The sequence below is a fragment of the Amblyomma maculatum genome, chromosome 5, assembly GCF_055883805.1.
Source record: "Amblyomma maculatum isolate TAMU_Amacu chromosome 5, ASM5588380v1, whole genome shotgun sequence".
Classification (NCBI taxonomy): domain Eukaryota; kingdom Metazoa; phylum Arthropoda; class Arachnida; order Ixodida; family Ixodidae; genus Amblyomma; species Amblyomma maculatum.
In genome coordinates, this window is record NC_139348.1 from 148902312 (window position 1) to 148927787 (window position 25476).

At 47.6% G+C, this 25476-nt stretch overlaps 2 protein-coding genes across 3 annotated transcripts in view; one reads left to right on the forward strand and one right to left on the reverse strand.

The window, feature by feature from the left end:
• LOC146189910 (retinoid-inducible serine carboxypeptidase-like) overlaps positions 1 to 1628 on the forward strand; it is a 49335-nt gene extending 47707 nt beyond the window's left edge. Inside the window, exon 13 of the mRNA XM_084604649.1 lies at positions 1358 to 1628. Within this exon, the coding sequence (XP_084460775.1) occupies positions 1358 to 1423 (66 nt within the window). The 3' untranslated portion in view covers positions 1424 to 1628. The remainder of the gene's footprint in view (positions 1 to 1357) is intronic.
• On the reverse strand, positions 1499 to 25393 carry LOC146189911 (uncharacterized). Of its 2 annotated transcripts, none has more exons than XM_084604651.1 (10): positions 25258 to 25393; positions 22670 to 22796; positions 21809 to 22003; positions 20764 to 21019; positions 15726 to 15753; positions 15223 to 15346; positions 13439 to 13541; positions 9190 to 9326; positions 7597 to 7756; positions 1499 to 5105 (listed from the first exon to the last, which is right to left on the reverse strand). In XM_084604651.1, the coding sequence occupies exons 1-10, from the start codon at positions 25296 to 25298 to the stop codon at positions 4984 to 4986; spliced, it is 1293 nt and encodes a 430-aa protein (XP_084460777.1). In that variant the 5' UTR covers positions 25299 to 25393; the 3' UTR covers positions 1499 to 4983. The 2 variants fall into 2 exon arrangements, with proteins under 2 accessions (XP_084460777.1, XP_084460776.1); XM_084604650.1 differs by having other exon boundaries at positions 20743 to 21019.
• Between the last annotated feature and the right edge of the window lie 83 nt (positions 25394 to 25476).

A 25476-nucleotide genomic window follows, 5' to 3' on the forward strand; every position in this document is an offset into this window, starting at 1 on the left:
TGTGCAATCCATACATAGTTCAGTTATCTCCTCTAGCGAATGCGCAGTTTTGAGCTCCCGAAGCAGGATCGCGTATGAGGATAGAACGATTAACGTATGTGTTTTCCCTTTACAAGCGCCGAGTGATGGCATTAATGACATTATATCTGTTTCTTGAGGCCAACTTGGTTCTGCGATGGCTGCTGCGGCACCGCCAGTTACAAACAGAGGTGCGAGATACGAACGGTACGAGATACCTAAAAAAAAAAAACCGACAACCATCGTTTCAACACGAAAGAGAGAAAAACACTTTCACTAGTTTTGCGAAAGAGCGCGCCATCACTTTTTCATTCATTTTTGTTTTCTTGCCCCCTTTGTTCGAGCGCGACGGCGGCCAGAATGCGGCCGGAGGAGGAAACAACCAAGTGCGCGCGTGCAAACACGTGCTGGAAAGCAGCGCGGAGCAGACGACAGCATGCTTTTCTATGCGGCGGGGAGCAGACGACGCGGCCGCACTGCGCGGAGGTTTTGACGGGGTCTCCATGGAGGGCGCTGACGCACAGAGCGGCGCAGCGCCCCCTGGCCCAGGTTTTCTCCCCTATAAGTGCATTAGGGAGGGAGGGGTATCAGGAGAGGTGGGAGAACTATGCGTCTGTGCTTGTCGGACAAGGCAGGAATCTCGGCGAGAAAGGAACTTGGAAGGTGATGGTAGAAGGCAAGAGCCTTCCAGGAGCTCCTGGAGGATCTTGTGGCGCCTACCTCGTTCTTTACGGGCTATGGTCGGAGGGTGACAGTGTTCAATCGCGAGCCGTGACATACACCTGTGCCGCCGAGATCTTCATGGTCACGGAGGCAAGTGCTATGTCCCCCCGTAAAAAGTTGTACTACCTTCCTTCATGTTTCGGCTTCAACAGAGCGATGGCTGCGACGCGTCATGTCTAGGTCACGTGAACGACGAAAAAACAGCAATAAAATCATTCCTCTGCCGTTTGAGTTCCCTACACCGCTATTGTAAAGCCAGCTTGCCTCAGGGACAGGAACCAGAGAGATATCGCTACTCTTTCATGCCTCGCGCGGCCGAGACTTGATTGCGACGTCACATTCATCTCTCGGCTGTTGAAACCGAAACTGATGAGGAAAGATTTTATTTAGCTGCTGTAGGCGAAAACAATGCGGTAATCGATATACAGGAATGCCTTACGCAACATTAACAACAAAAATTAACTTTCATGCTCCTTTACGGTAGCAGCGGCGTGACACCGTTCAGCTGTTCTCTCCACATGCCAACAGTGATGCAGCGGATTATGGTTAGCATTTCATTTACGCCCAGCAGACCTAACGTGCGCAGTTGCAGTCAACATATCGTACTTTCCCGCAGGTTCCAGCCGACGCACCACTAGCAGCGCAATCGATGGCTCGCCACATCACCATGGGACAATGGTGACACATGGCGGGAGGGCACAGCACGCAAGGTGCGGGCACCACAGCAAGCTCATTGATGAAGACAGCCACAGTCCAACAGAAAAGAACATGGCCTTTTTATTTCCGCCATCGACGCATTGTCCAACCCACCGGCCTTCAAACACACATGTAGAGACAGTGCTCTGGTCACTGGTACAGACATCCAATAAAAGATGACACATCTTCGATGAGGAGACTGCCCTGGCGGTGCCAACGCAGATTCTTCAAACGATGGCATCATCTCGCAATGCCATTATGAACATTGTCACATAGGTGTACAGGAGCATGCACAGCTTTGGCAGTACGCAACGGGAACAGGAGGCCTTTGTTGTCATGATGTTGCCCGTGCAGTGTTCTTGCGTGCCTAAACAGTTTGCTCGACCTGGCGAGTTCTATGAGTGCGAAGAACTCTTTGAGTGTGGCAACAACATATGTTAGGGGCACATGGATGACAATGAATAATAGTGCTTCAAAGATAGCCACTTCCTCACAAAATTTGGTGGTGAAAGAATCGCTTATATGTCACGCTGGGAAGCTAGCAATGACAATCAAGTCTAAATTATTAGACAAACTCAAACAAAAGCCTCTTGTTAACAAATGATTAGAAATGTGCATATTCTTTTCTTGCAATACTTCCCCGCAACCAACACGTTAGAAACGGAAACAGTTAAGCATGACTCGCCACAGAATTTCTAGATGCCGATGGTGTACTGACCAGTACATAAGGTTTCTCTTTCTGGCAATAACAGACTACCTAATTGTGCTTTTTAGATGCAGGCAGGATTATAGTGCAAGGACCGAATAAGGAAACAATTGCTTCGAAGAGCTGCAAACCTCGGTCTCTGGTTGGTTATATGGGTTGATTTTTCACTTTTGCCTATGCAATACACACTAGAGTCCTGTTCCAAGAACTTTAAGTAAAGGCTTTGGGTGAAGAATTTGATGAGCACAAACTTTACACTGCACCAGAGTGGTACAATCTAGCGTGAAAGACGCACAAAGAACAGTTGGTAAAGTATGGAAAAAGTATGATAGAAGGTTCCCAGGAACGTAGCAAGTATTGTTCCTTTGAATCATTTAGCCTCTCTATTAAATGTTCCTAAACAGAAATGCACATTTCATGGTATGCTGAAGCATTGAGCTACTTTAGAGAACCCCACCAGGCCCACAGACACTGTCTTTACTGAGTAAAAAACATTTGGTGAACATCCAAATAACTAAACTCTTATCACTGTTGTTGGTTCATGCAAAACTCTACTTCTATGGAATACTTAGTCGAGAAGATGGTAGTTGCCTAGCGATGGCCAAGCACACACATTCTTCACTTCCACCTTAGATTTCAATCACCCTCGACTCAAGCTAAGCTAGTCTCCGTCGCCAGATGACAGGTTATGAAGTTCACACAGCTGTTGCAGTTGACACACATTTCCAGAGTACATTACCCAAAACTATTGTCACCAATGCATGCATCTGCCTAAAGATTCTGCACATCTCTCCTGCAAACTTAAGTGCGACCTTTCCGACGACTGAAATTTTGTGGCGAGTCAGTGAGGCACCCCCCTCCATAGACACCACCGTTTAGAGATACCAAATGCGAGAAGAGAGAGAAAAAAAGAGGGGGGGCCGCCTTTCGCCAAACCCCAGAGCCCACAAGCGGGGAGGGGTTGGGGACCCCCTCCCTCCCCCCGAAAAAAGGAGTGGGGGGTGGAGGTCCAACAGCGGCGCACACTCCCAGACAAGAGAGGAGAGCCACTGTGAAAGGTGGCGCAGCACCCCGTCAGAGAGAGCGGACTTGCCTCCTCCTGGGTGCGGGCGTGTGCGATTGCTCAACTCAATGGGAGGTGTATGACGGCGAGACGGCGACGGTCTCCCCCACAGTGGGCCTCTCCCTCTCCCAGCCTAGGAGGGGTGGGGAAGAGCCAACAGGCAGAGAGAGAGAGACAGACGACCGCGCGTCGGTGACGCTAACCATTTGGGCGCTGCACACTTGGCATTTTTTTTTTTTTTTTCTAACCGTGCATGGAGCCGTTGCAGACTCCTCTCAAGGCTCGCCTATTTCTTCCATACAACTTCATACAAGGTGGCCATGCTACTTCTCTGTGCAACTCATAACATGACTTTCCTTCAACAGCACTCGTTCATTGAAAGCCTGAAGGTGAGATTATAATTTGAATGGCTCTTCGATATGAAAATGAGCCTTCCACCCTACATCCAGAGACTCCCAATTCTTTCAATCGAAACACCTTCAGGTCTTCATTCTCGCTTTAAAATTAATGCCGCTCTGCTAACGCCTTCTTCCTTGACAGGAATTCTAGCATAGATTTACCCTGCTGAAGGCACAAATTTTTTTTTCCTTTTAATCATCTTGCAATTGCATCTACCTCTTGGAGACTAAGAAAAAGCTAAACAGGAGCACTAGGTTCGGTGCTCACTTTGAAAATCCCCCAACTCAATGCACTACTGTGTTCGAGGAGAATAATCCCCCTCTCCATGGCTGACAATGGACGGCCTTAAAATGGTCTGCAACACGCCTAGCAATGAGTGCACGTACTTACGCCTTAGAAGGAGTGCCAGGGCAAAGGTCAAAAGGCGGCTCTATTAGGCACAGGCAGCTTCCCCTGACTGTCTTTTAACGCATGCCCCTTGCCGAAATAGCAGAGGAAACACATAAAACATTGTGAAACAAAACGAGAAAACAACATCAAAGGCCATCATAACACAGAATCAAAAGTAAAAACAGAATGCTTTCTTCTAGCTCACTTTCAGATGAGGTCTCTCCACAAAGTGCAATGGAAAAAAAAAACGGACAAACGGTGTCGTCGAAAGAAGATAAATAAAAGGTAGTAAAGTGTAAGCACAAACATGGTGACATAGAAAGGAGGACTCCCTGCACAAACCTTGGGCCCCAATCTTCGAACAGACGACGACGGTGGATCACAATAGCCGGCAGACCAGTCACCATCACACAGCGTCCCGATGCACACCGCCGCAAACACACACACAAACCGCGCAACATGGAGGGGAGGGTTGTCAGCCTACCTTGACGGCACGCGGCACAGAATCCCTACCTTGTCAGCACAAGCACGGGAAAACGTCGACGATGCAGCCTCGTCCACCGCAAATCCACCGCACCACATGGTGCGATGCTTCGAAAGCTATCCGCTGTGCGTACAAATTGTAGTGTTCAAACTAGCAAGAAAAACACTTGCCTTCATCAAGACTTACTGTGTTGCGAGCGCCCGCGCAGATAGCTGGCGACGGCCGGACAAAAAGTTTACAACAGCAAACGGAGGAATTTGAATGAGAAGAGACAGAGAGCGAGAGAGAGAGAGAAAGAATGCATCAGTGAAGGGAGGCTTCGTGAGGTCATCGCCGTTGAGAGGTGCGGAGGCTTCGCCAGTGTTGAAATCGCCGCAACAAACCTTGACGGCCGCAGAACCCCGCCTCCCCCTCGACCCCAGTGCATTTGGGGGGAAGGGGAGGGCCACTTATCTGCTGCGGTGATGTCACCGAGGTCACCAGTAGGGAGCAAAGGACGAATGCCTAGAATGGCCGGGGCATCATGGGGGGCGTCATGCCTGCCTGCGGTGGGTAAGGCATTGGTGGTGCCCCCGCATGACGGTATGGCACCGGGGGTACACCGGGAGGCATGCCAGGAGCCATGCCTGTCGAGAGAACAGAATGAGAAGCAGGTACAGTTTAGCACAGCCGAATTGCAACCAGCAGCAAGGAACTTAGCTCAAGCTTCTTCCGCTCTCTCAATACAACAAGGGGAAAGGGGGACATGGTGGCGTGAAGCTGCCCTAGTAACAACAGGGAAGTCTTCTTCACTCCACAACTTAATAGAAAATTTCTTCCCCAAAATTTTCTGTTGCAAGGAATAATTCCTTGCTCAACAAAGGCAATGCCGTTTTTCGAAGTACCCTTCCCTTGGGACAAGTTGTCACAGCAGCCACCCAATGATGACCGAATTCTTTCAAGAGCTCTCCGGTGCGAAGAAGAAGTTCCCTAAATGTTCCCCACTGCATTGATGGCCGCAAAATCGTTGCGCACTCACACAGTACATACAGTCAAACCCGAATATAACGAACTCGGATAGAGCGAATTATGTTTTATATCGAACACTCGAATTTCCGCTAGCATTATGCATATAAAATACATATAAAATGTATTTTTTATAACGAACTACACATCGGATATAGCGAACTCAGCGAGCGCGATCGGTTGCCAAACGCCCGCAAACGGGCAGGCCTTTGTGCCGGCTCCGAGTTCTCTCCGGGCAGCCCACGCTGCCGGGCCGCAATACTTCTAGCGCATGCCGTTGTCGATGGGAGGGGGATTGGCGACGGCTCCGTTCCCCAAGGTCTCACACAGCGCATACGTCATCACGCGGCCGCTAGGGTGCTTCTGCTGCTTCTGCGCCGATGCCACGCTTCCGTAAAACGCAGGAGGGGCTCTCTACAGCAGCTTCCACGAGGGACCCTCCTGTACGCATGCGCGGCCGTCACCCGGAGTAGCGTGAGTAGCCTTTAAAATCCGCGCCATCGGCCAGCCTCTCTTTGCAGCGCTCCTATTCGGCAGCTGCCTACCATGTGATCAAAGACGTTCGAGCAGCTCCGGACCTATTGCGCTTCGAGAAAGAAGCAACACCGGCCAGAACTGGTTTCAAGTTTGGGCGAAGGGAAGGCAGCCTCCGAACAACGAACGCGTCAGTGGCGAACTTTCCCGCATCCTCGGAGCTTTCTTTGTTCGCGTTTTCAAGTCGTCCTGCTGCTATCCTCACGATTACGGACGTGCCTACGTTGCTGCTGGCTTGCATTCCGGCGCTACATCCTGCAAGATGACGACGAAGCAGCGGCGTGCCCTACCGCTTTCCGACAAGCTGGAGATAATTCGCCGCGTTGGCCGCGGCGAAAAGAAGTCTGACGTTGCCGCGCATTTCAAGATTCCGCGGAGCACGTTAAGCACCATTTTGAAAAACCAGTCGGCCATCAAAGGCAACTGCTTCCACCATGCTGGACTATGTCGAGAGGATGCAGAAGCTGCTAGTGAAGCGCGCACTGTGCAAGATGACAGCGATGTTGCCACGCTGTGGGAAGAACTCGCTGATGTTCCGGACGCTGTGCCCGAAGAAGTTGCCCTGGAGGATTTTCTCACTGTTGACGACAACGTAGCCGTGACAGCGAGCCCGTTGGACTCGGAAATAGTTGCCGACATGCTGGCATCTGGTACGAACGAGGAGACCGAGGAGCCGCCGCCGGAGGACGATCGCCCTCGCCCGACGTTGCACGAAGCCCTCGCTGCTACCGATCTGCTGCGCCGATACTGCTCCGGAATACAGGGAAGCGGACTGGAGTTTGTGGAAATGATGTCGGGTGTGGAAAGTGCGATTCTCGCTGATGGAGTTAAATGCAGTGTTCAGGCGAAGATCACTGCCTACTGCAAATAAGTGAGCATTTATCTGCAATAAATTTCTTTTGTAGATTCATGGTGAGCGGCACGGTTTTTCTTTAGTTAGTGCGTTTTCGCTGCGCTGTCTGGACATCGTGTATAACGAATTTGGTACTGAAGTTCGTTATAAACGGGTTTGGTTATAGCGAAATACTTTATATAGAGAACAAATTGCGTTGAATTACGCAGTTCGTTATAACCGGGTTTGACTGTACTCAGAGTACTCACCGAGCCAAGTCCTTTCAACTCATCTTCGACTCTACAGCACAAGTCCTATTCGAAACAAAGCTCCCCTGAATTTCCTCTCTTTTGTACGAAAAATAGCATTTCTAGTGTTGTTAATTCAGCAGCAGAAGTTTACCGGGTAGTTCTTGACTTAAAGGCTTAAAAACAGTAAAGAGCTTTCCGCGCAACGAAAATAACACTCCTTACAAAAAGAAAAAAAAAAGAAAAAAAAGCCAGCCTATGGTTATGGAATAAACTGCACTGTGCCCACACTTCCTCCACACCTCTAGAGAGCTCAAGGAGGGGAAAGAGGGGAGGGGGTCTTCTTGATATGGACTGCTAGCATTTTCTAACAATCTTTATGAATTGGGGGAAAAGCTTTAATACAGACTGCAAGCTATATACTGGGCCATTCCCACAATCGAGGCCACCATTAGCTCCAATGCACGCACAGATAAGTGACTTGACTGTGTCTCTCACCGGGAGGCATGGGCACTGGTGGCCGGAGGGCTCCGTTGACAGTTGGAGCCGCAGCAACGGATGTGGGTGCCGTAGTGGGAGGTGCAGCGGGTTTTGACGCAGCACCTGACTGGCTGGCCTCAGCCGACTGGTACTGGGGCAGTCGCAACCGCCTTTCCTCCTGCACAGCACACGCAAGGAGTGAGAACAGGGACTAGAAACAGAGCTTATGACTCTACTAAAACTAGGAGGGAGTAGCCCCTTTATAGGGTAGCTCCTCATAACACGCATAGATGGCGCATGTGCGCCACTGCATATTTGAACTGTTGGCTGGCTCTGGCAGCTCCTCATATGCGCGTTTTGGCACTCGAATTGTTATAAGTGATAATGTGCTACGACAGCATTGTTACAAACTACCTAAACCGCCTCATTACATAGCCAGTTTATTTTACCGAGGTGCCGCAGAAGTCCACCGTTATATCTGAAACATTGATCTAACTTGTATCGTTGCCAGAAGGTCTGATCATTACGCTATACAAGAGAGACATGAGCGTGATAGCAGGATAAACCTTTCTGGGGAACAGGGCCTTTAAAGCTGTGTAAGAAATTCACTAATTATGCTCTGGACTTTGTAAGATAACTTTTGATTTAATATCACCAGCTCAATTATGATTACATTTTTGAATCAGGAGAGAAAACATCTGTGTGCAAAGTTTCGCGATAATCTACCCCTAACTGAAAAGGTTAATTTCAAGACTCTCGTCCCCTTAATGCTGCAGTGTTGAAATAGCAGCAACCCAAACGACATTTGTTGACATTTGTTCGCGCACAGGTACAAATTCGATCCCCGTGTGCCCACATAATTATGGGTTGCGCGAGTCTACAAAGCACGGGAGAAGGCAAAATGTTGTGGTATCATAATAGAACCACACTTTCTTTGCAGAAAGCAACGACCAACCGAGAGTTGAATTGACACTTTTTTCGTACATAGGTGCTAGGCGAAGGTCATCATCATTCTTTACCAGTTTTGTCATAAACATTCTTGATTGACAAGATGCATAATATGCATTTATTCACTGTGAATTTGATCTCCCCAAGAGCACTTAACTAAGCCTCCTAGTCAAAATGTGCATTTGTTTATTGAATGAAAGAACATAAATTAGCATCCATTGATATGCGTGTTGGCAACTCTTGCTTCATTGTCTGAAAGAGCGTGACAGATTTCTTAGGACTTGTACGTTGCATGATAACAAAGAAGTTAATGCAGCGTTATGCACGTACGTGGAAGAACAATGAATAGATGATGAGGGTATTTTACCATTTGCCATTTTCTTTTACGAAGTTCAATACAACATATATCTGGTGCAGAGGATGGGATCATCAGAACATAAACACGCCAGCCACGCGCAATACAACAGCCATGGCATTCCCAAAATAAAGCACGCTTCTGAATAGATAACGCTCTTCAAACTCTACGTACTGTACTGTGCCTCGTTATTCCTCTTGTTTTACGCTGCTTACTTCTCAATGCAAAGCATAAAAATCTAATTAAAATCCTGAACCCTGCACAGAATTTTCCCTTCTCGCAAGCCATGTGGGTGGAATTCCACTGACCAGAGAGATGTCTTCTTCCGGATGGACTATCTTGCTGGATGCACCAGCGGGGACGATGAGGGCAGGCTTTTTGATGTCCGGCGGTGCCGACACCACTGCTTTGCTGGTAGGCGGAGTGCTTGCAGAGGCAGGCGGCTCTGCACAATCCGTGACATCCAACGCACTCAAACACATGAACACACACGACCATAAGGCTAATACCCTAGTTACTTAACCGTGGTTATGCTTAACCGTCAATCACGGCTCGACGCTGTTCTTGGTTACGGCGGCCATTTTCATTAACCGAAGCGACGTGGAGATCGACGGAACGAAGCAGCATTTACAAATACCTCAAACGTGGTTTCCAAGGTGCCATCCGGCAAGGCGGCACAGCGCGGCCAAGCACCGCACGATGGCAGCACCTCCTCGACCGCTGTAAACCCCGCCACGGTGGCCTCTCCTCCCGCAAACCGTACGCGAAAGACACGGCCAGGCATGGCGGATCGCCAGCGCTGACGTCACAAATAAACCGCGCTAAAATTTGTTGCCGTCTGGTATGCTGCACCGAATATAAATAACGAATCACTCTTAAGGATCACTGACCAGTGGTAAATTGCTGATAAGAGCAATAACCGCGCAGGCATGTTTCTGCTCAAGCCAGCTGTCACCGGTGCATTGCGGCTCATCTGCTCTGTCTGTACTAGCTCTGCGATTAACATGTTGCCAGAGTTAATCATATCATTCTACTACGGCAGAATAGGATTCACAATAAGGCAGTTTCATGGTAGACCATTTACGACAGCGTTGATCAGTTCCAAAGCGCCCTCACGCACTTCATCGCCGCAGTAAGTGTAATGTAGCTCAGCCTGCTCGCAACATCCTGTGCTGCAAGCATTGCGAATATGTGTACTTTCATGATACAGCTAAGGCCGCACGCTTTTTGACGTTCCGTTCAGCAACCAGCCGCGCAAATGATACTGCACAGACAGGACATACAGGGCTTTAAGGGGGACATGGAAACTAATTTTGTTATTTATCAACTAAATTTGATGAAACTTCCCAGAAATGCAGTTTTTCTTTCTTTTCTGCTGATTTCAAATATGCAAAAACTTTCCTTCTGGGACAATTAGTTCGAGAGCTATTAGAAATGTATCAGAAAATTACTGTTATTGTCTGCCCAAACTGTACAGGAAACAAATGCTCACCAGAAATTAAATTGTAATATACAGGTGGATACTATAAAGTGTAGGGAATGCAACGTTGGAAGCAGTTTTCAAATTCAGCTAATATTAGAGATTTAGCAGCTCGTTGAACCTGGTACTCACAGACATGGCAACTATATAAGAATTTCAATATAAAATTAAAAAATTTAAAGGTGAAAATAAAGAATGTGCTCTCAACATTGCATGCACTATACTTTCAGCTTCACAATACAAAAGGAATTATAGGTTCAGCTGCTCTGGTTGCCGAGATATCCTTTGGGCAAACTTTTTGTTCAACATAAAACAGTTTTAAGAAAAAGCCAAGAAACACACCAAAGCAATCTTAATTATTGAAAACGAGAAATATTTACACAGTTACATTTGAAAAAACCTAAAAAGCTCCAGGCAAGGTCTCTTTCTCATAGGAAACTGCAATGTTTCCTCAATTGCTTTTATTCAGTTCGGTGTACAGCTTGTGAACTGACTATGCGCAGTTCAGTGTTTTTCGCTTCCATGACTGGCAGCGGGCATTAGTTTGTGTTTCACATAAGCCTGCCACATTCCGGTGGCTAACATTAATTTCTGAAAATACATCATTCAAAGCCATTTAAAGATTGCCAGTAGCCTGCATCACAAGCGTCACGAAAGGGTTGTTTTTGACTGCCCTCGACGCGCGGTGAACTGACGACGTCTCGCCGCACCGTTCACGCACGAAATGCAATTTCAATGCAAGTCCGTATTCCCACTTATTTCCAATTAAATGAGGCTAAGCTTTCGATGGAGTTCCCAAGGTAACAAAGACAACCATCCATTCTTCATGGAACCAGCATGTGCACTGTATAAAGTTAAACTTTATGTAATGAACTTTCATGTAGCGAATTCCTCGATATTACGAAGTTTTCCAATTCACTAATACTGGCCCCACTGAAGCACACATATCTACCTACTCCGTGCAACGAACATGCTCCAAGGCCATTGACCTTGACGTAATGAACTTGCTCAGGCAACTAAGCAAAATTAACAGGACAGAGAATAAAGGTGCGAGCACCCATAGCCACCACAAAGTCTTCCCGTAGTGCAAGGAAAACCTGGATGAAACGAAAAATCCCCAACTTTTTAAAATTTCGTCACAACATGGTTTAAATGTATCGAGCAAGCATTAAGGGGGGACGCGGGCTTTGAAAGTCGAAAAATCGCGAAAAAGTCGGCTTTTCAAAAAGTACATATCTCGGCTGTATATGTTATAAACTACCTTTCCTATAATTATGAACGCCTAATTCATCGTGGAACTGCTTTAAATTAAATATACAACTGGGCGCGGCAGCCCCAGAGTCGCGAGCGAACGGCAAAAGTACCCAAACTTCGCGCGCGCCATTTCTCTGCCGCTGAACCGAGCACCGCCATCTTGGTCTTGTTTTGTTTGTGAATGCTTGCCCCTTTTCCATATTGCCTTCGCCGGCGGCGTCCGCGGCGTAGCAGAAGCATGGCTCGCTTGTGATTGGGGGCCTCACAGGGATTGTTGAGCTTCCCACGTCTCGAATTCGGGCTGTGATTGGACAAAGCGCGCGCTCCGTGAGAACGCGGGGGATCGCGCGACTGTTATTGGCTGCTGCGCGCGCTGACGCGGTAGCCCCTTCCCGGCGCGTCGTCTGCTCCGGCTTGCTACTGAGCTGGCGTTCTTTGTACGCTCGCTGAATCGCTCCACGTTTCACCATTTTGAGATCGCCGTGATCATTGCTCATTACGAATTCTGGTGGCGTGTTTTGAACGGTTATGTGCACTTTGTGGATTATTGCACGGTCGGCCACGATGCGCGCTAAGAAGTTCAAAACATTGCATACGTCGTCGTTTTGTGAATGCCGTCCGAATCGCGAAGTTAGCGAAAAGCGTTGTCAACGGGCGCAGAGACGCTTCTATTAGTGCTGCTTCTGCTACATCACTACTAGACCAACTGCGCTGCCACTTCCAACTGCGCATCTTTCGCGTCAACGTAAGGAGGCGGCGTTTGAAGCGTGCCTGCTGTACCGACCTTATTAACCTTGGCGATCTCGGCCTCCCGTATCGCGTCTGTCATCGCAAGCGATAACGCGTCGTCAGCGTCGTCCGCTGTTCGCATGAAAATGCACTTTCCGAGGGAATCGGGGAGGTGGAGGCACAACGTGCTGCAGTGAAAAACAAACTTTAGACTTGAAAATGCTGTTTTAAACTTCAAGGGCCATTTTCTCAGAATGAATTTTTTTCATGCTATGGTTGCTTATTCCCGCAATATTTCTGGAACCGCTAATCGGATTCCCACCTGGTTTTTTTTATTGTGTGCCTGAATAAATTTCCGAGGGCAAGACAAGCTCATTTTTTCAAATTATTTAGTCTGGAATTTATAATAAGCAATCAAAATTAGGCTAATGCAAGTCCAATTAGTGGCACTAACTTCAATGCACTACTAAAAGTTTTCGGCAGGGAAATTAAAAAAAAAAGGGCTCTGTCTTGCCCTGTGGTACCTATTCAGGAACCTTCATAATGAATTTCATAGTGCCAACACATTGTGCAAGTTCACCAGGCATGGAACAAGGAACCCATGTGAACCATTCTGATATACTTCTCTAATTTGAGTACCAATGTGCGCAGCTCCATGAAACTTTGCAGTTATTCAAATAGCTGTGCCATGAGTCTACCCTGAAAATTTCATTCAATTATCTCAAGAAACAACAAAGTTGGTATTCAAAGGTAGCCTTCCCCCTTAAAAAGTTTCAGTGCGGTCATGACGTATTAGTGCATATACTCACTGGATCACCTGATGCTTCCTTCCAGTTGCTGCAGCGAGACAAATTAAAATTCGATTCCGGCCCGATTCTTCCCCTTACTGTGCTGCTTGTTTGGAGCACGAGTGTCGCCATGGCCTCTTGCAGGGCCGGTCATGTGGCGCAACAAACGACAGCAGAACAGAGGAACTCACGAGAGGAGTGCGGCACGGCACTAATGGTATGCAGACTAGAACATCTTAAACAGTCTACAATATGCTAATTCAGCAAAAAATAAAGGAGATATGGGTGCTATCCACACACACACACCTGTGCTAGAAGAGGGCGTGGATGAACCGGGTGTGCTTGGCGATGATGTGCTGTAGGCAGGGAAGGTGGGCTTGGCTGAAGCAGCTGTCGTCGTGGCGACCGCCTGGATAAACAAAAGGGCCAGAAAGAATGACGAGAGAGAAGCCTTTTTTCCTGTGCTGCCACACGTTGTCAATCCCCACCACCAGCCCTTGCTGCCGACTATTATGTCCTTAAAACGCCATACCATTCCATTTCAATCCTGCCTGCTGCTCATCACATGCCTTGTCAATCACCCAGTCACTCGATAATGGACCGCACGTTTCGTCTGTGCGCCTTATTTTTTTGTCCCATGTCTAGACTCTCAGCTAAAGCAGTTTACCTCTTTCCAGCTGCTGCCCTGCCAACTCAGTCACTGCCCTCTGGATGCAACTAAAATTGCACCTGCCACTCAAAGAGCAAACCTACTGTTCACCAGCAGTCCCTCTGTGCCTGGATTTCTCGAATATTACCCACTTGTCCTCCACATTGAGAAGCGTACAAATCTACCAGAGACAAACCCCACTGCAGGTGCGCCAGCATGCCGAAGACGACGCAGGTGGCGCAGCGTAGTCAACCCTCGTTAATTCAGATTCACACACACTCCGCGATCACAGCGTTCGCGAGGTATCATCGCACCCCGACCTTCTTCGAGGTCCATGATTCTGTCCCTGGGGGTGTAAACGTATTCCACCCTCAGTGATAATTTTCTAACAAGTTTGCATCCCTGCTAGAAAGCATGAAACAATTGCGCAACACCTAAAAAACGTGCCAGAGGGCTGCACTTGCGCTAAGCCTAATCTAGCAGTCTTGCTCCCGACATAAAGGACGCATGCTAAGTGAACAAAAAGCACTAAATACAAGGCAATTAACGACGACGGAAGGCCTTCTATACAACGGAACGTTTACATAAAATAGCAAATTTTCAACTGCACAAGGCCAACTATTGTCGTGCCAACATATTCCACGATTCTGTGCTCAAAACCACAAGACTTCCGCCACACTTTTTGCAACGCCGTCCAGAGGATGGGAAACCTCCCGCATTTTCCTTCTTGAACGCTTTTGCAACTGCGAGCGCCGTGTGCGGTGGGGCTTGCCCACCACCCCTACGTTAGGTTAGCGCTAGCCCACACATTTTTAAGACTCTGCATCATCTCTTCACACACGACTCGGATTGGTGCAGTTATTAAACTTGACAAGCAGAATAGTTTACATACGCCATGGGAAGACAGTGGATCAAGCACAGCGATGCCAGTGCACTCGGTGACCTTCAGACCCCCATGTGTGCATGTATTTTATCCCCTTCAGGTGCCGTGTCCCTGTATGGGGACACGAACTTTGTGTGGCCTGCTAAGCAAAAGGGCAATGTAAAACGCCATTTTAAATGTTTCAAAACACGCACCCTGAGCCACTTTATTGGACAACTGGTACCATCTTAAGGGTGCAGCCTTCTTGTGGAAAATCACTGATATGCGTGTACACAGCGACGAGTGCTCAGGACGCCGATTGGGGAGCTTCCCTCCCCTTTGTGATCGCTCACTTGAAGCTAGTACAATAACGTTGTACTAGCTTGTATTGTAGTATAACCTTGGTGTAATAATAATGTTAATAATTCCCCTACAGTACAATATTCCAGAGTGCAAGCCGTGAAATTCACTAAACGTTGTTCGCGATTATAGTCCACACTCACTCGGAGACTTCCTTCCAAGGCATTCTTCCGCAGCTATTTCCTACTGGGCATGTCAACCACGAATCTGCTCACTCACCTGTGCCGCGGGGAACAGGGGCTTGGCCGGTGCCTGTGTGGCGACGACAGGTGGCTGGGGGACAGGCGGTGCTGGCTGCGGCGGCATCAGCCCTCCCATCATGGGCATTGGACCACCCGGCATGCTGGACACAGACGCAAAGCAAATGGCTCGGCAGGAGAGAACACACATCACGGCAACAGAGAGACGGGAAACGGCCACCCCAGCAACGGCTGATCCCCAAACGACTTTGACAGTGACCGACTCAATGAGAATCGCAACTGCAGACGTGACACGAGTGTAAGATTGGTTTCATCAAGGTCCCATTGTACCAAGCCATTCTGTGGTCACTCTGCCTTCCTCCTGGCAATCTATTCAACCAAACAACAAGCGGCCCTCTCTATCTAGGGCATATGGAACATCGGGCACATAAATAACAGCTTGTTACCTAAACTACATTGCAAAGGAAACTGTCTGAAACTACTAAAAAAAAAAACAAAAAAAAAAAAAAAAGAGGGACTTACCCAGGAGCCATGAATGGTGGGGCCATTCCTGAAAGAAAAAAAAAAATTCGTATACAAGCCAAACATCAAAGACTAACAACGTTCATCCCTTTTGTTAGCCGAGACTAGTATTTTCTAGCACGGGTATGTCAGAAATGATAATGACGAACAAATCCACGTTTTATGAAACCCTGCTTGATCCTGTTGCAAGGCGAGTGTGAGGTTCAAAGTGAAGCTTGTCGTTACCGATGCCCTCGTTCAAACACTCCACTGTGCAATGGAACACCGAACATTAAATTGGTCCACTCGGAAAGAGAACCACCATCTTCTTCAACAAAACGCGTGTGAATGTACAGCTCGCCCAAGTTTGTCAAGAAAACAGGCAAATAATAATAGCATACCTGAACTGACAGCACTAATCCACTCAACGATTGTAAACTCAACGAGCAATAAAAATACACACAGCAAAATTACTGATAATACTGCACACAGTTTCCTGAGTGACAAAGCAAAGCATAATCAGTTGCTAGTTTCCCTCATATGCGGCTTTACACGGGAACATGAAAACTTGGAAGGTTTTAGTGGAAATGAAAAAGAATCATAAAGGGACACTGCAGCGGTTTTTAAATGTGCCAATACAACACATTTTTGAAGTAGATTATTTTTTGATCGTGTCTGTGGTTATTTTTTCAATTATGCATAAAACACCTGCGCAATCGCCGACTGAAAGCACGCAATTCAAATTTCCCGCACCCCACGCGACTGCTACAGAGGAGGAAAGCGGAGAGAGAAACCTCACTTCTCCGTCCGTCGTGACGTCACTGTGAGGAGCCGGAGGCACTCAAAGCCTACGGAGGCGGCTTTCGGCGTGCGCTGTTCCTCGTCTTGCGTGCGTTGCGGACATACAAAACACGCCTTAGTGTTGTGCACTTGAGGTGTGTTAGGTTGCACGAACAGCTGTGGATGCGACGATGTAATCTTCCACTGTGTTAAAACATTGCGGCGTTGCTGAGAAGAGATAAATTCAAGCTGACCAAAGGAAACATTCTACTAGAAGCAGTTTCGTGACTGTGACTACACACAGTTTTTTCCAAATGCGATTTTTATAGGGCTTTGAAAAAAAGGCATGACTGAGCGGTTCCTTCTATTTCCTCGCACAAAACAGTCGGGACAGTCATCATTTCTTAGAACGCGATTATTAATGGAAGAAAAGGGAGGTAAGGCTTGTACTTTATAGTTCCATTACTTTCAAACTATTCAGGTCTCATTTGTTTGTGAACCGTTGCGTTTAGCGTTGATTGCGATGGGACGGGCAGATAGCATCGGCGCATGGTTGTATTCTCAAAAGCTCCGCGCAACAACTTCTGTGCTAAACATGTACAACTCATCAGCAGCACGCGCTGATGATTTTTGCGCACTAGCAGATGATAAGAAGAGCCCACTGCTGAGTCGCAGCTAGGTGGTGAAGGCTTTGCGAGATCCTTTCCAGCACGGCTCATGCCTGATATGTTTGTGGGACACCTACGGGAGCATTATTAGACGATAAGGAGTGTACCACTCAGCTGAGTACGGGCGCATTCAGGTATAAGGAGTGCACAGAGCGAGGTTTCGTTCAATGTGTCCAAGCAAGCAATCATTGAAGTTGTTCATATATGGCCTTGAGATTTGGCACCCGTTGCTGCCTCGTCATTTTAGCCCCGTCTTGTTTGGGGATGACAATTACCGTAAAAACCCGCGTATAGTACGAACCCGCGTATAGTACGAGGTGCAATATGAGGTAGCGAAAATGGGAAAAAAAAGTTTTCACCCGCAAATAATACGAGGGAAGAAGGCCTTTATTTTCACAGCATCTCGTTTTCACTCGTCGTCCGTTTCAGTGTCAGAAGACAGTGAAACGTCTGACAGTTTGTCGGACAGCTCTTCCCACAAGAACTCGTCCTCTGTGCCGTCCAGTGCATTAGAAATTGCACACTTTTTAAATGCCCGAACGATGAGCTCCTCAGGGATGGTAGCCCATGCGTCCGCGATCCACTTGCAGAGGACTGCTGGAGAAGCCCTCTTCAGTCGCCCCGATGGAGTCACTTCGGGGTCTCCCGACCTCATCCACTCAGCGTAGCAGCGTTTCACGGCGTCTTTAAAAGGCTTGTTTATGCATACGTCGAGCGGTTGCAATTGCGATGTCATCCCTCCTGGGATGACGACGAGCTCGGTGCGAGATTCGCGTAGCAGTCTCTTGACAGAGTCTGCTAGGTGGCAGCGGAAGGCGTCCAACACAAGGATTGACGGGAGCAGTGCTCCAGGCCGCCGACACCATACGGACTTTATCCAATCCAGGACTAAAGTCTCGTCCATCCAACCTTTGTCCTGGCATCGGATGACAACATTCTTGGGAATCTGCTCACCTTTTGGCAAAGTTTTCCGCTTGAACACTACGTAGGGTGGTAGCTTGCGGCCATCCGCAGTGCACGCCAACATTACGGTCACCCGTGTTTTTTCGTTTCCGCTCGTACGAACACAAACTTGCCTGCTGCCTTTTTCATGCACTGTGAGTGCAGAGGGCATGTCTAGGTACACCGGAGTCTGATCGGCGTTGCCGATCTGGCCCAGCGGAAAGTTCACATTTTTTCGCAGCGATATAACGTGCCGCTGAAACGCCACAAGCTGCTCCTCATAGCTTGCGGGTAGCTTCTGGGATATTGACGTCCTTCGACGCAACGAAAACCCAGCGCGGTGCATATACCGAGACACCCAGTGCCTACTGGCTTTGAAATCGCTCCGTGGGATGTTTTTTTCCGCTGCGATCTCTCTTGCCTTTGCTTGGAGCAACTCGATGTTCACAGGCAGATGTCGTCCACGCTGTTCCTGTACGAAGGAGGTCAGGCCTTGCTCAATCTCCGGATATGCTCCGTTTTTTGGCCCCCGGAAACTTCGTCTTAGGCCAGAGCACGCAAAGAGGGCCTCTTTCTGTTTTCTCCATCCACGAATGCTGCCCTCGGTGACGCCGAACTGTCGCCCTGATTTCCGATGGTCTCAGCTGCTACTATCACTTTTCTTTTGAAAGCAGCTGAATATTGCTTCCGTGGACCCGACATTGTCACTGACATGCGCGCTTCACCTAGTAGCCTAGTCGATGTCCAAAACGGCGACAATGGCGACGCATCAAGTGTTCTAGAACACTGTAAACAGAGAAAGAAAGGTAGCTGACGCCACCACTAGACGGCGCATCCTTCGTTGCGAACCTTGATGATGATATTTCCGGGCTGTAACGAAACAAGAACTACGAACTTTGGGCTGAAAATTTTGGGACCCGAATATAGTACGAGGCGGAAATTTTACATCCTAAAATTTTGAAAAAAACCTCGTACTATACGCGGGTTTTTACGGTAAGTTAGAAATGAAAACGACGAGGCTCTTGTAAAAAAAAAACACATTTCGGAACATGGTTTTCTCATGAAGGTATAGGCGTTGAGGAGCTGCAGCTTCGCTTTCAACATACGTCAGCCGTCAATTTACTAAACGTGTATTGTGAGAGTACCTTAAAAGGGAAAGGTTCTCTACTTCTGCTAAATGTCCTTTGATTCAAGCAGCATTCTGCGTGCATTTGACTTGGTCTCCAGCACAATGGCCCCGTCAATGCCTCGCATGCATTGCAGAGCTCGGCAACCATGCTTCGCTTATTGTTTATTTGTCTGGTGGCAGCTGTGTACTGCTTCACCCTTTCCATTTAATTCTTTGTTTCTCTAAGATACGATGACTGGCACTCAAAGCAGGATTTGGTACACAAAGCCATGGGTCCATTTTTCACAACAATGACCTTTCGGGTGGGCCGGGAGGCCTGAGACGGAGGTAGTCGGCTAGTGCATTGTTCGCTGCCCTTCCCTCCCAGGAATATGCACACCGAGGTTCCGCTGAGGGCCATGTAGTTTCTGCTAATGACACACACTACTTTTCAAAATGCCTTACTCTAACCAAAGCAAGTTTTCATGCCAAACCTACACTCCCCCACAAAAGAAGTGCCGCATCGTTTGTGGGCGCATCTGGCACGTATACATGCGGTGAAAATCCCGATGACCATTCGTGTGGAAATGGCATGCCATAATGACATTCACAAAGCCACAGAGAGCAGCGATCAGCAATCAACGCAGGAATGTTGCCGCATCAGCAGCTTCCCCAGTCCTCAAAATATCATCACGCAATGTCTTGGTTAATCACAGGCGGCGGCGTGACCCGCAGTGAGCTCCGTCGCGTGGGTTGCGTATTTCTGCTGAAAAAAGGCTATTTCTGCTTTCTTCTGCATAATTTCAAACTGATATTCAAGTTTGCAGCATGAAAAACTGTGGGTTCCTGCTGAAAGCCCATTTTTGGCAAAAAGTGCTGCAGTGTCCCTTTCAGTGTTTGCCAGTGGCCTCTACGTGCATGTTAAAAAAAATGCCCAGGCCCGTCACCAAACAAGACAAGCATTCATGCAATTTCCACAGCACAGAAAAAGACGAAAACCACAAATGCTTTTCAGCCGAAACCTATCCACATAAACTCCACAAGCAGTAAGGAGTCACTCTCATTTGCATTCCTCAAAGGGTCCCAAAGTGTTGGACACAAATCTAATCTCTTCATGCACATGCAAGCTGTTAACATTGATTCAGCCTCTGAACGTCAAAGTGCTCTTCAAAACCACCTTCTGCCCCCCCAAGGTACACAAACGCTAGTGCAGCTGGGACCAAATTATGCTTCAATCGCATCCCAGAAGCTGTCACAAACCGATCGGCTAGCTACGCTCTGACTGATTCTAAACAGCGGACCTGTCGACCAATAGGATCGCAAGCTGGCTGACGGGTTTGTGACCGTTTTTTGTGATGTGATCACAGCGTAATTCGGCTCCTGGTTCATGCAATAGAGTTTCATGCAAGAAAGTCGCACCACCTCAATGAAGAGACCCAAGGACCAAAGGGCTCCGTAGAACCGAAGCTCAGAAAACTCCCCCGGAGCCAGGACACAAAAAAAAAAAATCAGAATGAACAAAATGAGAAGCGTCACGAACGGTTGTTTTGTAGCCACCCACCCATGGACGCCATTGGATGGGGCGCCATGGGGTGGGGTGCCATGTGGTGAGGCGCCATGCCAGGTGGCATCCCGGGTGGTGCGAAGGGAGGCATGCCGGGAACCATGACGGCCGCAGGGTGCATGGGTGGTGCTCCCATGTGGGGCTGCATCATGGCCATCCCCATGGGAGCCGCCGCCAAGGCTGGGTTCAGCTGGGCGGCCGCCATTGCCGCTGCCTGCTGTGCCTGCATCACCGACTGCTGGGCACTCGTCGCCTGCACACACAAATCAAAGCTAAGTTGAGACTTCTAACCTCTCACCATTCTACATAATTGTGCTGCATGCTTATAAGATAGCGCTTTAGCTCTAGCTGGCGTCATTCCCTTCTTTTGACATAAATTTCACACCCTTTATCTTGCTATTAGTTTATTCTTAGGCCTACTAGCGAACGCACCAAAAGATATTTTCTAGAATAATGAGCATGGTACATGGCATGCAATTTATTTTGCTGATTGATTTTCCTGAACCAATTTCTCATTGTCCTTGATTTCTTAAGCAGTGTGCATTTTCAGAACATAAAATGATTACGAATTCCTACAGTGTTTATTTCACAGATTCTGATTTGTTTAAATTAGTTTCTAACTAGTTTGACAGTTTGTAATAAATCTTGTACATTCTTCTAAAGCACTAATCACTGTTGTTTTCCATTAGAAAAGCAACCGGCTGACTTTGTCTACTCCTGGACAGGCTACCTAGGTTAAAAATTATTTTTCTACTATCAATACGATAAATGGCAACTGAAAGGAATAAGAAGACACTGCTCATGTAATTGTTCCATTCAGCCTTCCTTATAATTGTGTCTGCTGCAATGTTCGACGATACATAACGTTTATACTCGGCATAGGCAAGTTTTGGCTGTCACCACAGCAGCACTTCAAAAGCCCCACGAACAGACCGATTTTGCACGCAGCTATAAAATTCGTTTACACCTTCAGTTAAACACAATGGAACCCCCACGCATTTTGCGCAGTTCAATGATGACAGAAAATAGCGTGCAAGACCACCTGTGGTGGGGGCTGCTTGGCTGGCCGCTCGTCGTCCCGCTCATCTCCAGAGCCACCTCCTCCGCGGTCCTGCCTCTGGCGCTCGTGCTCGCGGAGGTCCTCCTCAGGGATGCCCTCCATGCCGTAGATCTCAATGTCCACACTGTTCTTGTTGGGCAGAGCATTGGGCACCTTGTCAATGGTCTCCTTGTGTACCTGGTTAGGGCAAAGGACAGTCGGAAGCAATGAAATGTCATCCTTCGGTTTGGTTGGTTTTAGTTTATGGGGTTTATCGTCGCAAAGCGACTTGGGCTATGAGAGACACTGTAGTGGAGGGCTTCAGATATTTCGACCACCTGGTGTAATTTAATGTGCACCGACATTGCACAGCACACAGGTGCCTTGCTTTTCACCTCCATCGAAAAGTGTCCGCCGCGGCCAAGGTTCGATCCCACATCCTTGGGCACAGCAATCGAGCGCCTTAACTCCTGCGGCACCGCAGCGAGGATGCAAAGTCATTCTTCGTGCAGTGCTTAGAATGCAGACATCAGAATGCAAGCCACAAAGAGCTCAAAAACGCACATCCTCAAATCCACACGCAACCGACAATGAGCATTACGAAAAAAAAAAAAAAAAAAGGCAAACAGTCCTGTTTTCTACGGCAGCTATGAGATGGAACACGCGATATCATAAAACAGTTTCTGAACTCTCGAGCGAAATTTCAATGGGTACAGCATTCAAAGCTACAGAGCACAGACACACCGTAATAACCAAACCAAGATGGCCCCAAATGAAGCACTTCACTTGGCGCCTCTGTACCCCAGGTTTGTTGGTGTCTCTGGCAACTGCCAAGCCTTCAATTTGGCCAGCATCTTTGCTCACCTGCATGCAGTGGATGGCCAGGCCGGGACCCGTGTAGAGCTTCTTGTGGCAGATGTGGCATTTGAAGTGCTTCGCCTTTTGGTGTTGGATCAGGATCTTCTCATCGTCAAACTCCCGGTTGCAGTACCTGGCAGCAATCGGTCAAGGAACACGAGAGCACCCTTCCACGGCAGAAATGGCGGCAAAAATAAGCGCAAACCTGTCTTTGTCGACGAGTTCACTTTTTACCTGCCAGCCACTACCAACGTAATGTACTTACCAGTGCAACAAGGCATTGTCTTTAAAAACATTGATCCAGATCCAGCCCATGACGGTAAGCAGATGGAGGTATTAAATGACAGCCAAAGCTGGTATAGTCATCAGCATGCCTGTCAAGAGCACTTGAACACTCCTTGGTCGCCGCACGAAGAGGGTTTAATTTCGAGCAGGTACTCGGTTATAGGCATAATTATTGTGCAAGGCTTAAGGTGTGTAGGTATATCATTTGCCCAGACCATTGCACTGTACCAGTTACAGATCACCTGAGGCAAAATTTCACTTTCTTTTTTCTACAGAACACCATTCCAGTGCTCTAGACAGGCATGCTAATGGTTCCATCTAGCAATAAAAAAAATAAGACTTCTACAAGCTGCACTCCTCCAAGGTTCAGACTGTCTGAAGTGTGAAAAGGTCTCGACTGGGTCGATGCAAGTTGACTCATCGCAGGAATGTGAAACATGCATACGAACGCCGGAAAAATGGAGGAGACAGCAATCACATTAGCCGCAACACACACAGAGCCCACAAGCATTGTTACTGACTCCCAAACCGCACACAGAAACTACATGCGGGGCTGGGTATCTCTGCTGGACTGCAAAATCTTAACCCAAGCCAGAGGCCTTGGACAAAGAAGTAATGTGGGTAAGTGGTCATCAAGGGTTAGAGGAAAAAAGTGTGCACACACCCAAGCCCAAGCATTCCTTTTCCGGGATTCCTCACTTCCTTCACATACCCCCCCCCCCCCCCCCCGCACCTCACTATATACAAGATACTGCAACATTTCCACTTAGCGAGAAATACATTCCTGGCACCCGCTAAATCAAAACAGTGTCACCTCAGGCAGTTAAATATGCTGTACTAAACAACCCAGCTAGACTGCACGCAATAAGCCCCCATTTCTTTTCTCCGCTAAATGCATGTTTTGCAGCCAGAAAGAAGACCTTTACCGTATGTATGGGCTTGCCAAGAAAGCCAAGCCGTACCTCATAAAGAAAACCCAACATGGGCAGATTGGGAGGCGGCACTCTCCAGCTCCGGTCTTGTGGTGTAATGGACCTTGGTTTGCAAGAGCTATGGCAGCGGCTTCAGCCAATGGAATCCAAGATTGAGGACCCGACCAACCCTGCCTTTAAACCCTAAACTATTTTCCCAAATAAATGTTTTATACTACTACTATTACTTGTGAACAGCACACTAACCAAGACGAATGAAAACCGCATGCTTGACAAGGATAGTTAAAAAAATGACAACTTTACCTCTTCCTTAGCCTTGATAACAAATCTATTCAGCATTACAAAAATACACAGAGTAACTCATTTGCATTTGCAAGTGCTTGCTGTTACTTGCATCAAGCTTCAATGTGAAGGCCAATCCCAAACTTGCTGCAATCATTTAAATACAAATCGTCCGCTCCATTATGACGGACTAGGAATAAAACATACCAGCAAAAAAAAGAAAGCGAAAATAACGTAATTTTTGTTATCCTGCATGACGTTAAGGTGCATCATTTGCCAAAGGTTTTTTTTAAATCTGCGCGAACATGAAATCTGTGATAGAAATGAAACTACAGCTTGCATGAAAAGCACAAAACATAATTGAATCAACATTCACCAGCAAATACACCAACAAGCACTGAAGTTTGTGCCATTGCTCCTCGACAGATGAACAAGTCAGAAAACTGAAACGCCACCAAGTAGCTAATGCAAATAAATTACAGCAACAGAATCAATAACGTGTTGGATGCCCGTCTTTACTGAGGGTGTCTAATTAAACGAGCGTTAACAATGTATTCTTTCCCAGCGCACATAGCCGCAGCAGGCGCGCAAGCAAGCCATTAGGTGTGCAAACTTATAGCTACACTATTTATTTTCTGCCGGCTCAAATGAGAAAATCGCGATTTTCAGAATACACGACCACAAAACAAGGCAGCCGGCCTTCTAACCACAAAGCTTCCTAAAAGCAGTTTCTGCAACATGTTCATAAAAAAAAAAAAATATCACATTATCAACTGCGAGAACTTCAGTAACGCAAGATATCGCAAGGCGAGTACGATATCGCGAGCGGGCGGTGATAATTGGAATAGCGCCGCGACTTCCCGCAGTCGCAGAGGCGAACGCCTGGCCTTTACAAATGCGTAATTTGAAGCTATTAATTAATGAGTCTGCAAGCTGTACTTTACACGCATGCTAGAATTCTTTTCAGCACGCCAGTAACAAACATCCGCGCGCACACAACACAGCCCAGATGAACTGCAAGGTCGCGCAAGCGTCACACGTGAGCGAATACTGGACACATGCTCAATATTATGCAAATACATTCGTCAAGGATACCAGCACCAAGGCTTTGCGGGCTTCTTCTTCTTGCGACCCATGTTTTTCAAAGGAAAATAGCTTATTTAAGCGACAAATCGCACCAAGCTTACTAATTCCCAAGCAAATATGGCGACCACCGCGAATTTAGAAAGGCCGGACCGCTGTTTCGGACATACATTAAGCCTTAAGGGTTAACCGCCCATTACCGGTAGAACACATTTTTTATATTATATACTG

Excerpts from the sequence above, each read along its gene's own strand:
- LOC146189911 (XM_084604650.1), bottom strand. The coding sequence starts at position 25,298 with ATGGGTCGCAAGAAGAAGAAGCCCGCAAAGCCTTGGTGCTG. Across the intron at positions 15,347-15,725 it reads CCACCATTCATGGCTCCTGG|CATGCCGGGTGGTCCAATGC; the intron begins GTAAGTCCCTCT and ends GTCTGTGTCCAG. Across the intron at positions 5,106-7,596 it reads ACCAGTGCCCATGCCTCCCG|GCATGGCTCCTGGCATGCCT; the intron begins GTGAGAGACACA and ends TTCTCTCGACAG.